At 38.0% G+C, this 12,840-nt stretch overlaps 1 protein-coding gene across 2 annotated transcripts; it reads right to left on the reverse strand.

Moving 5' to 3' along the window:
• Positions 1–5,857: 5,857 nt before the first annotated feature.
• On the reverse strand, positions 5,858–11,204 carry LOC131547232 (polymeric immunoglobulin receptor-like). 2 transcript variants are annotated; one of them, XM_058787997.1, is made up of 7 exons: positions 11,080–11,204; positions 10,696–10,992; positions 9,864–10,178; positions 9,475–9,786; positions 9,074–9,391; positions 8,721–8,996; positions 5,858–6,286 (listed from the first exon to the last, which is right to left on the reverse strand). In XM_058787997.1, exons 1-7 carry the CDS (start codon positions 11,120–11,122, stop codon positions 6,033–6,035), a joined length of 1,815 nt encoding a protein of 604 aa, XP_058643980.1. In that variant the 5' UTR covers positions 11,123–11,204; the 3' UTR covers positions 5,858–6,032. The 2 variants fall into 2 exon arrangements, with proteins under 2 accessions (XP_058643980.1, XP_058644701.1); XM_058788718.1 differs by lacking the exon at positions 11,080–11,204 and having other exon boundaries at positions 10,275–10,824.
• Between the last annotated feature and the right edge of the window lie 1,636 nt (positions 11,205–12,840).

Below are 12,840 nucleotides of genomic sequence, written 5' to 3' on the forward strand. Positions count from 1 at the left end.
AGGGCCCTGAGCAAGTGCCTGTGATCGTTGGGGCAAATGCAACACTGTAAAATCCAACAAGTTAGGGTAACTCAAACCGTTTGAGTAAACCAATTGCCTTAAAAACCTAACAAGTTAGGTTAACTCAAACCGTTTGAGGCAACTTATTGCCTTAAAACATTTAAGTTTCATAAAACTAACAGTAATGGGTACTCTGAACTTATTTCAGTTGAGTTCACTAAATAAGATATATGCCCGACAAGTCACGGTAACTCTAACCATTTGAGTAAACCGATTGCCTTAAAAACCCAAGTTAGGTTAACTCAAACCGTTTGAGGCAACTGACTGCCTTAAAACATTTAAGTTTTTAAAACTAATAATTATGAGTGCTCTGAACTTATTTCAGTTGAGTTCACTAAAATAAGATATACATTGCAGTTAAGTAAATAAGTGATTAATTAAGTGCTGATTGAGCGTTAGTGATGAACACCTGCTGTTAACAAACAGAATCACTGACAGAAAAGAGAAACACAAGAACAACTAACTTTAGACACATGCTTAGATGAAATCAACTGAATAAAATACTTTAAATCTCTCAAAATCTGATTAAACAACCCCACAAAACAGCATCACAAGCTCCACTTATTAATAACCAGACTGACTTTATTTCTGTCAGACATCTACAGAAGAACTTATTGAGAATTAACTAAGGTTTAGATGTTGATTTATTGTTTCAATTGAAGTTACCATGTTAGAGAGCAGTGTCTGCTTTAGTTGGGCTCTTGACCCTTGACTTCTGTGTTAGTTGTTTTTTTTTCTTTGGCTGTTGTAACCATGTGTTTCTCAAACATTTTTGTTACAACTCGAAAGCCCAGAGGAAATGATCAGTAGTTGGTTGTTATATATTTATAGTGGTAATCATCTATTAGTGAACTGATCTCATTGAGAGTGAACATAGACTCATTGTTTGTCTAATCTCTGATTAAACGGATGTTGTATTGATTATAGTAAAAGCGATTCTAAAAGCCACTGGTTCTGCGACAGTCAGTTAATAGAAAGAACTTTCTAAACAGCTTGTCCACAAAAAGTTTTAACCTATGGTAGCAATCAGACTCGCACAGACATCAAGAATCAGCTTGTGAACCTCAACAATGGTGACCATTAAAAAAATAATAATAATAATTCTGCAATGCATGCTGGGTACTAGCATAGCACAAAACTCATCCATGGCTCCCAGCATGCATTGCTGCATGATTTTTTTAAATTTATTTCTTAATGGTCACCATTATTGAGGTTCACAAGCTGATTCTTGATGTCTGTGTGAGTCTAATTGCTGCCATAGATTAAAACTTTTTGTGGACAAGCTGTTTAGAAAGCCCTTTCTATTAACTGACTGCTGCAGAACCAGTGGCTCTTAGAGTCACTTTTACTATAATCAATAAATTAATTTAACCAGAGATTAGAGACACAATGAGTCTATGTTCACTCTCAATGAGATAAGTTTACCAACAGATGATTACCATTATTAATATATAACAACCAAATATTGATTGACATTTTCTCTGGGCTTTTGAGTTGTAACAAATATGCTCAAGGAACGCATGGTTACAACAGCCAGAAAAAAAAAAAAAAAGAATAACACAGAAGTCAAGGGTCAAGAGCCCAACTAAAGCAGACACTGATCTCTAACATGGTTACTTCAAATGAAACAATAAATCAACATCTAAACCTTAGTTAATTCTCAATAAGATCTTCTGTAGATGTCTGACAAAAATAAAATCAGTCTGGTTATTAATAAGTGGAGCTGGTGATGCTGTTTGTGGGGTTGTTTAATCAGATTTTGAGAGATTTAATGTATTTTATTTCAGTTGATTTAATTTAAGGCTGTGGCTGAAGTCAGTTGTAGTAGTTCTTGTGTTTCTCTTTTCTTCAGTAATTCTGTTTGTTAACAGCAGGTGTTCTGTTTTAAAACTTGCATGGTTTAAGCCAATGGGAATTGGTTTACTCAAACGGTTTGAGTTAGCCTAACTTGTTGGGTTTTACAGTGAAGTTCTTTTCCAACGTCTGATTGGACTTAACACCGCTGGTCCTGAGACAGATGTAGCACATGCTTTAAGAATTCAACTTCACAATGCAGAACTAATATCACCTACAAAACTTGTGAAGGAGAAAGCTGTTGACATGCCTGCTGGAGAACTGAAGTGAGCCGGGCCAGATGCCTGCGTCATACCATCAAGAGGAGAGATGTGTGCTGTCTGTACAGTCGAGTCACAACAACCATTGCAGAAGGAAGTTTGTATGGTAGAATCCTCTTCAGATGACATACTTCCTGCTGGACTCTTCATTCTACCAGTTGTACTGCCCACTTCTGCTGTGGAGGAGAACAAACCCAAGGTGCTGATTAAGAATGAGACGTGCAAAGATATAACCATCCCAGTTGGAACAGTCATGGCTCATATGTTTCATACCGATACAGTGACTGCAGCATCTGTTGTCCCATCGAAACCCAAGAGGATTGATCAAAAGCTGATTGATTTCAGTAAGTCAGCAATTCCAAAACAGTGGGAAGATTGACTCCGTCAGAAACTGTCTGAGAGAGGTAATGTCTTTTCTGTCGAGGAATGGGATGTGGGACTGGCGAAGGATGTTAACTCTCTGGGGTCGGCTGTCTCGCCGGCGAGACAAGCTAATTTTTTTTCTTATCAGTGCGAAAGACACTAAAAATACTCCGTCAATTTTGGTCATACAGATAAGTGTTATACATCAATTGAAACTTTGCAGTGTCTATTTTTTTTTGGGTACACACAATAAAAACAAAATATTGTGGGTTTGGAAAATAAAGAAAACAAACAGGGTGCGCTCTCTGTCTTCTCCGTCTCCGCGAACAGCTTTTAGAGACGCGTCACTAAAATTAACTGTAACTCAGCAAATACTCAACACAGAGACATGGGAGTTATATCTATAGAAAGTTTGAAGTATCTACTTTTAAATGAAGCAACAATTATCGAAAACAAACATTCTGTGATGAAATAATCCGTATGAAACCAACACGATGTTCAGTCTTTCCCGTCTAACTCATTATCTCTAATGAAATCCCGCCCTCGCACGGCTCGCGCTGTTCATATGTAAATAGCCACGTGGGACGTGCGCACGTGCAAACGCCCAACACAAACAAAGAGCGGAGATCCTCATCGCGGCTACTGTTCGTTTCTGGAAGACGCGCTGAGTAAAGGCAGGATTTCCCTCGAAAGAAGAACACGATTTCATCCAGTAGAGGAGATCAATCTGATGAGTAAGTAATGTTTCTTTTTTGCATTAGTTAACATTTTATTGTGACATAAACCTGAACAGATTTACTAACAGTTAGTTGGGTTTTTCCCAAACTACAACATGATGAATGCTACACATCTAAGAATGTTTAGACCATGTTTATTATTAATATTCTGTTCACAAATAGATTTTAATAGCGTGCTAAACAATAATAATTAGTTTCTCAGATATAAAATATCCTTTTTTATAGTACAAAGTACATCCTTTTATTTTACAAAGCATACTTGAGTCTGTGGCTACAGAATCATATCATAGGCTACTATAAAATCATACATACTAGGCTATATCCCAGTCAACAATTTGATCTCACAGCGATGTCACCATGATCTCACAGGATACTTGTGATGAGGTCACAATGTGAGGTAACAGTGAGCTAAAAGTGTAACCTCACAGCGCCCTCACTGTGTGCTCATACTAATGTGAGGTCAAAGTGCACTCACTGCACAGAGACTAGGCACCCAGCATGCATTGCAGCATGAAGCGTTTGATTGTCACCATTGTTGAGATTCATACACTGTCATTTAAACACAAAGAGAAACATCAAGAATCAGAGTAGTTAATAATGTTTGTGTCTTGTGCTTTCATAATTCTCCATAAATGATTATGAAAGTGACGTGACTCAGAATTTTTGCTCTGCAATTAACCCATCCAAAGTGCACACACCCAGAGCAGTGGGCAGCCATTTATGTTGCAGCGCCCGGGGAGCAGTTGGGGGTTCTGTACCTTGCTCAAGGGCACCTCAGTCATGGTATTGAGGGTGGAGAGACCGCTGTACATTCTCTCTCCCCACCTACAATCCTTGCCTGCCCAAGACTCAAACCCGCAACCTTTGGATTATGAGCCTGACTCTCTAACCATTAGGCCACAACTTCCCAAGACTGCATATGGAATCTAGGTGATGACTGTGTTGTTATCATCAATAACAAACCAATATCACCTGGTTGCAGTCTCTTTTTGGGTTTCCTTGCCATAACAAATGTGCTTTACAAACACAGTTACAGCAACCTCAAAAAATATAATGTTATAAAGTAAAGGGTCAAGAGCCCAACTAAAGCAAACACTAATCACTATGATGGTAATATCAAACAAAACAATAAAACATCATGAATGAATAATGAGTGAAGCTGTGGATTTGTTTATTTAAGTTGATTTCATCGAAGGCTGTGTCTGGAAGTCAGCTGTATGTTTGGAGAAAGTTCTTATAACATAAATCTGTTAGCTGGGCGTGCACTCATGAGCTCATCATGTGAGAGCACTGTGATATCACTGTGATAGTGTTGAGAAACAGGAAGTAGAATGTCCCCCGGTGACTGATATTTGAACTGCCTCCTCTCAACCTGCTCAACATTTTGAATTCACAATGAGCTCACATATTACTCACACTGTGAGTATCACCGTATGAGAATGGTGTGATGTCACTGTGATCATCGCGTGATCTCACGTGTTGACTGGGACTTCCACTTAACATTATATGAAAATCAAGCTCAAATGGAGTTAACAATGTTTTTGACCAGAGAATGACAGAGATGGAGTATTTTACGGCTGTAACTGTTATCTGAGGCAGCAAGTGCATTATATGCTTTCATCAACTTTTACAGGTTATATATCAGTGATTGTAGCTATATGGGCACTTAGTTTTTACACTTGGCCAAAATCTCAAATGAAGCATATAGTATATTGGCTAGAAGGCAAATAACCTAATTATTCTCCGCTCTTCAAACACACAAAAACATTATCCTTTACAGACGTAGTGTTTGAGTAAAGAAAATGCTGTACTATTTAAACATCAATGATTTATTTACCCTTTCATTGCGAAAAAGCGGAGATCTGTCTCCTCCAGGCTGTGCGCGGCGCGTCAATCTGAATGGAGGCGGGGTGAAGTTACGAGGTTTCGCTGAGAGCTTTATGATCCAATGGCGTTACCAAGTTTTTCTGACAAGCTCTTTTTAATGCTTATCATTGGTTAACTATTTTTAAAACCCTCTGATTTAAAATAATAATAACGAATTATAATAGACTCGAGTTTGGATAATTTTTCACAGCACCTGACTGGGCAAGGGTATGGCAACTGCCATACTCTGCCATACGAAAACGCCGCCCCTGAGAGACACAACACAATCAAAAGAATCCGGGTTCTTGCATCAACGGTTCAAACAGGTAGATTCACCTAATACCTGAAGAGGGCGCTACATAACAATTCATATTTTAAATTACCTGACTGTTATTAAAATGTGAATATTTAAATTAGTGAAAATAAAATAAAACAAAATAAATACATTTATTAAGATTTCAGACTCAGACTTTCTCCTTTGCATAAATTAAAAACTTTCTTATTGTAAGGATTGCATTCTTAATGTAAAATTTTAAATAACAGCTTTGGACAATATACAAGAAATAACAGCCCCAAAAAATGACATTTATTTTTCAATTAATAAAATAATTCTACAGTAAAATATAAAGAGTTGTTACATCATAAAACATGAACTAAGAACAAACAGAACAAGAATGAACTGAGAAACAGTTCAGAAATCAGAAATAGTTTTCAATGTGCTAAAATAATGGTGTTATTAAAAATTATCTTTCTCATAATCTCTCTTTTAGTATCTCTTGTATGTACAAATCATAAGAATTTGTAATTTTTTTAATTTTAGATTTTTTTATGAATGAACTGCAAGTGTAAACAAATGTAACATGATCTGTGATCTGTTATAGTTAGTTGAGTCTCATGAGGTGAATCTGATCGTGGTGTAATCAGAGTGAATCTCATTCTTACTGAATCTGACTGTAGCGTCACTGAGAGACTCTTGATGCTTCTGAAGACTGACAGCAGCGTACAGGAGCCCATCAGAGGGGTTTGTGGGTAACTGTGAGTGAGCATCACCTCGTCTCTTGTGTCTTAATTTCCACACAGTCAGAGTGAATCCACCAATCAGCAGCAGAATCACACACACACTAATAATGATGATCATGGAGAAATCTGAGAGTAAAACACACAAAGACAGAGTGTTAATTAAAGAGAAACAGAGATACTGTATGTGCATAAATACAATATTATCTACACAAATATTAGCATTGGTGCCATTCGTTTTCAGCACTTTTCTTACCAAAAAAAACTGTCTGTTTTAACACAGCCCACATACAGGTTATAGAACAACTGTGAGTAAAACAATATAAATTGTAATTATAAATACATTTCATTCCCTTTTTAAAGCTGACACACATCACATACAGTGGGGCAAAAAAGGATTTAGTCAGCCACCAATTGTGCAAGTTCTCCCACTTAAAATGATGAGAGAGGCCTGTAATTTTCATCATAGGTATACCTCAACTATGAGAGACAAAATGAGAAAAAAAATTCCAGAAAATCACATTGTAGGATTTTTTAAGAATTTATTTGCAAATTATGGTGGAAAATAAGTATTTGGTCAATAACAAAATTTCATCTCAATACTTTGTTATATACCCTTTGTTGGCAATGACAGAGGTCAAACGTTTTCTGTAAGTCTTCACAAGGTTTTCACACAACCTTGCTGGTATTTTGGCCCATTCCTCCATGCAGATCTCCTCTAGAGCAGTAATGTTTTGGGGCTGTCGCTGGGCAACACGGACTCCAAAGATTTTCGATGGGGTTGAGATCTAGAGACTGGCTAGGCCACTCCAGGACCTTGAAATGCTTCTTACGAAGCCACTCCTTTGTTGCCCGGGCGGTGTGTTTGGGATTATCGTCATGCTGAAAGACCCAGCCACGTTTCATCTTCAATGCCCTTGCTGATGGAAGGAGGTTTTCACTCAAAATCTCCCGATACATGGCCCCATTCATTCTTTCGTTTACACGGATCAGTCGTCCTGGTCCCTTTGCAGAAAAACAGCCCCAAAGCATGATGTTCCCACCCCCATGCTTCACAGTGGGTATGGTGTTCTTTGGATGCAACTCAGCATTCTTTCTCCTCCAAACACGACAAGTTGAGTTTTTACCAAAAAGTTCTATTTTGGTTTCATCTGACCATATGATCATCCAAATGCTCTCTAGCAAACTTCAGACGGGCCCGGACATGTACTGGCTTAAGCAGGGGGACACGTCTGGCACTGCAGGATTTGAGTCCCTGGCGGCGCAGTGTGTTACTGATGGTAGCCTTTGTTACTTTGGTCCCAGCTCTCTGCAGGTCATTCACTAGGTCCCCCCCGTGTGCTTCTGGGATTTTTGCTCACAGTTCTTGTGATCATTTTGACCCCACGGGGTGAGATCTTGCGTGGAGCCCCAGATCGAGGGAGATTATCAGTGGTCTTGTATGTCTTCCATTTTCTAATAATTGCTCCCACAGTTGATTTCTTCACACCAAGCTGCTTACCTATTGCAGATTCAGTCTTCCCAGCCTGGTGCAGGTCTACAATTTTGTTTCTGGTGTCCTTTGACAGCTCTTTGTTCTTGGCCATGGTGGAGTTTGGAGTTGGACTGTTTGAGGTTGTGGACAGGTGTCTTTTATACTGATAACGAGTTCAAACAGATGCCATTAATACAGGTAACGAGTGGAGGACAGAGGAGCCTTTTAAAGAAGAAGTTACAGGTCTGTGAGAGCCAGAAATCTTGCTTGTTTGTAGGTGACCAAATACTTATTTTACCGAGGAATTTACCAATTAATTCTTTAAAAATCCTACAATGTGATTTTCTGGATTTTTTTTTTCTCATTTTGTCTCTCATAGTTGAGGTATACCTATGATGAAAATTACAGGCCTCTCTCATCTTTTTAAGTGGGAGAACTTTTAGTCAACCACACAATTGGTGGCTGACTAAATACTTTTTTGCCCCACTGTAAGTGTATTTTAGTTTCTTTGTCTGAATAAAGGCCGTTAATTCTTCACAGCCAAATTAAACTGAGACTTTGAACCTTCAGCTCATCTCCGTGGTTTTAATGTGAAATGAAAACACTGAAAACATCCTGGCTTAAAAAAAATACAACAAATAATAAACAAAATCAATATATTTATATACGTAAATGTAGATAATAATAAACAAAATGAATAAAAAATCCATATGGGGAAATATTACAGATCACATTCCCACTATAAAAGTTACAATACTCAAAAAAGATCAAAAATAAATGAGGAAAATAACTATCCAGACAGAAATACATTAGGGGACCTCTGAGTTAGTGGAAAACTGTTTTTTTTTTTTTTTATCTGTTATGCAAGAAGATAAACACAAACATTTTGATTCGCACATGATTAAAACCACTTAGCTAATAATAATTTTAACAGACCTGAATAAAACATTAACACATAGTAACTATTATTATTCACCTGTTTGATGTGTAGCAGAAGGTTAATCATTTTTACCTTGAGTGATTCCACGAGTTGATATCTGAAATTTAAATCTGCCTCAAAGAAAATTTAAAAACAGTAAACTATCTTACCCTTTTTAACAGTGAGACTGACTCTAGTGATGACGTGAGCTCCACACCAGTATATCCCAGAATCCTCTTCTCTCAGATCAGTGATGTTCACAGTAAAGACTCCAGTAGATGCTTCATCACTGAAAGAGAATCGATCATCTCTGATCGTCTCCAATGAAACTCCATCCTTCACACACATGGAGGCTTCATGTGCTTTGCAGAAGCTTTTCTGATCTTCATCATGATGTTTGCACTGGATTGACACGTCGTCTCCTTCATACTTAGTCAAGTTCAGCTCTGGAAATGATTGCAAACACAAGAACATCAATTCACAGCCGTAGCTTCACATATTCAGATGAATAAACCTTCCTCACCCTCGTTCATGATGACCATCAGATGAGTGTAAAGATAATTGAGGTCTGTTTCTAATGTCACTGCACACCAGTATTTCCCAGCATCCTCTGCTGTCAGTCCAGTGATGGTCCCAGTGAAGACACTTGCAGTGACGTTATCTTTCAGAGTCAGTCTGTCAGTCTTGGTCTCTTTCTCTTCTCTCACAGTCTCACTGAGAGGATTGCTGTCTCTAGTGGAGCACTTCCCCTTACAGAGAGACTTTGTGTTTGATTTATAGATTGAATCATAAGGACAGATGATCTCAGCAGATTCTCCTTCATGTCTCACTACTGGAGCCACTAAAATCAAACACACACAGACATTTAACAAACATGATTCTGAATAGACTGTATTTACAGTGAAATCATCTGAATCGACTTACTAATGAAGTTGAGCTGTATTTTCGTGGTCGGGAAGATCAAAGTCAAATATGTGTCTCTGGTTTCTGCTCCACACCAGTAAACTCCAGCATCTCTCACGCTCACATTACTGATGCTCACTGTAAAAACTCTCTCTTCATTTCTCTCAGATGAACCACTCATTTGTGTCACTTTAGATGAGCTGATGTTCTGACAGATGTGATTATCATCCTCTTTACAGAAATGGACTTTATGTTCCTCTGGGATCTGACAGCTGATGTTGACTTCTTCACCAACATAAGCAGATTCAGTCACCATCTGTAGATATTTTGCATCTATAAACCAATAGAAATGACTTAAAAATCAGAACAGATATTTTATAAAACAAGATACAGTATCTGAGGTTACTCACCATGTTTGACGCTCAGCTGAAGTTGAGTGAAGCTCTCAGTATAGTCAGATACTTTCACTCCACACCTGTATGTTCCTGCATCTGCAGCTTTCAGCTCTCTAAAAAACACCATCAAGACTCCTGCTCTGGTGTCGTCATATAAAGAAACATCTCCATTCTCCATCCATTCATCCTGAACTCCTGGATTCTTCCTCTCTGAACATCCATCTGATTCTTTACAGATGTATTTTGGCTTGGTTTTGTATTGAGGATGTTCACACTTGATCATCAGACCACCTCCTGAGTAGCCAGTCACTTTATACACATTCAATTTATCTGTCAATCAAAAATATCATTAAATCTTTAGTAAACACAGATTGTATTTTATTTTATTTTTTTGCATTATTTGAGTATGTTTGTTCCCCGACTTACTAATAATATGCAGATGAACAGTAGTAATAATAGAGTAACTGTACGAGTGTCTGTTGATCCAAACTCCACACAAATAAACTCCTCCATCATCTGGTGTCACAGCAGTAATCCTCACACTGAAGAGGTTTTTATGTTTGTCATCGGAAAAACTCAATTCTTTTTTATTCTCCCATGTCTCAGTGGTGTAAATCAACTCCACGGAGGCTTTTTTTTTTTTGAACATTATTTTGGGATAATTTTTATATTTCTCTGAATATTTGCAGCTGATCATGACATTATCTCCATGATTTACAATTACTGTCTTTGATAACCCACAACACGAATCTATCGTTCATGTAGAAAACAAAAGATTTATATGTATTAAGGCTTTAGAATTTAACATTAATGTAAATACGCCCATTTAGATCTCAATGAAACTTACCCTCTGCCACAATTAAATTCATATATTCAGACTTCGTGCCAGAAACCCCAATCCTGTATCTTCCAGCATCCTGTTGGTTCAGTTCTCGGATGAAGATCAAGACGTTTCCCTTGTTATTGCGAAACATTGATACTCCCCCCTCATTAATCCATTGATCGTGTTTCTTATCATTTTTTATTCTTCTCCACTCAGTTAATTTAGCCATATATTTAACAGAGTCACTGGACCAAAACTCCCCAAAATCAACAAGAAGGCTTCCTCCAGAATATCCAGTGACATTAAAGCATCTCACTGCATCTGTCAATCAGATTGATAATGTGATCAGAAAGCTGATGAACAGAAAACAGCATCATTACTGCAGTGATGAAAGAGAAAAGCTCTGACCTGAGATCAGGTAGAAAGTGAAGAAGATGAGGAGGATCTTCATTGTGACTTGAGTTCAGTCTTCTTTATGCTGAATGATCTCTGTGAATCTCTCTGTCTCTACATCTGTCTGCTTTAGTTACTTCCTCTTTATTCAGCTCTTTATCAATAATGAGCAGCTTTACTGGCTCCTCCCACCATCACCACTGACTGAATATCACATTAATCACACTGAAAGAGCGCCACCTACTGGAGGATACAGTGTCTGATACTGAGAGTTCATACAGGTTTCATTTTATCTTCAGGACAAATGATAGCCTGGTAATACCAAACTCTGCTACTTCGCTTTGCTTCGTAGACAGAGTCTGGAATATGGAATTAGATTTGTGCCAAATAAAATGAATGTAATTTTTAAAGAAACGTATGAAAATATAAATTGAATCTGAATAAAATGTCTTTGAAACTAAAAAATGAATAAATTACAGGCAAAATCTTTGACCTCGTTTTTAATATACTGCATGTTTTACAACTGTTTTCTCATCTTTCATTCGCTGATCTGTACTTACAAATGCACTTCCAGAGTTTTCGTCAACGAATGAAAGATGAGAAAACAGTTGCAAAACATGCAGTATATTAAAAAAACGAGGTCAAAGATTTTGCCTGTAATTTATTTATTTTTTAGTTTCAAAGACATTTTATTCAGTTTCAATTTATATTTTCATACGTTTCTTGAAAAATTACATTCATTTTATTTGGCACAAATCTAATTCCATACTGGAAGGGCATAATTGACAAGCATTTACTTTCACGTGGGGGGCGCTTGTCTGAAGTTTAAAATCATTGCTGTACCCGAAAGTCAATCACATAACGTTTGGTTATGATGTATGTTATGTGCCGGCTCAGCCGCCTCGAACTTCCGCTGTAAACACAGGTATGTGGCGAAAACAAAACCATCGAGCGAAATACCGGAGTGAAGATGGCTGTGAACGACTTTTGCAGATTATGTGAAGTAAATCTACGCTTCCACGGTAAATTAAATCAATTAAACTTTTCCCAAAACCTGTCGGGAGTAGGGCCACAACATCACCTCCATTCAAAATGTGAAGCAAACACTCGTCTTGTTTGGGCTTCAGTTGGAAAATGCCGGGAATATTCTCCACAACAGAGCGAATAGCATCCCGTGTCTCCATGTCCTCTGTCGTTTTAGATTTCCCTCACCTAAACTACAATCTTAAATTCGGCGCTTAGCATCTACGTCACGGCTTTTAGCCCGCCCTCTGTTCGTTGGTTGGCCGGCTGCTGCGGAGCCGGAGATAAACTGGGAGATGGTTTGCTATATCAGACTGAGTACAGAAGCGAACTGAAATTGAGCGGAAGTACAAAGTCTGACATAGTCAGGCTAGACAAATGACACTGAAGCAAATCTACGGAGCCTAGCACATCACCTGTAGGAGAAAATAAATAAATAAATCTGTGGCGACGGTTTTGCAATCCGTCCCCTCAGTTTATAAACCGTACTCACGAATTCTTAAACAGTTCCCTCAGTTTTTGAATCCGTACCCACAAATTCATAATCCATGCGCACGCATTCGCAATCCGTTCCCGCGGGTTTGTAAACTGTACTCACTCATTCATTTTTCACACAACAGCAAGCTCTTAGGTAGCCTACGTGTTAACGAATCATATTGTAGCCTATTATTGTTTTATTGCATATTATTATGTGTAATAGGCCCACAGCATATTGTCTTAAGTGATTCTCTATCTATTGTAACAGGTACAAGG

This window comes from Onychostoma macrolepis, chromosome 01 (assembly GCF_012432095.1).
Source record: "Onychostoma macrolepis isolate SWU-2019 chromosome 01, ASM1243209v1, whole genome shotgun sequence".
Lineage (NCBI taxonomy): Eukaryota > Metazoa > Chordata > Actinopteri > Cypriniformes > Cyprinidae > Onychostoma > Onychostoma macrolepis.

Bases quoted from the DNA above. Each gene is read 5' to 3' on its own strand.
- LOC131547232 (XM_058787997.1), bottom strand. From the start codon at position 11,122: ATGAAGATCCTCCTCATCTTCTTCACTTTCTACCTGATCTCAG. The intron at 9,787-9,863 runs GTGAGTAACCTC...ATTGGTTTATAG, and splicing joins TCAGCTGAGCGTCAAACATG to ATGCAAAATATCTACAGATG. The intron at 6,287-8,720 runs GTAAGATAGTTT...TTTTACTCTCAG, and splicing joins CAGTCTCACTGTTAAAAAGG to ATTTCTCCATGATCATCATT.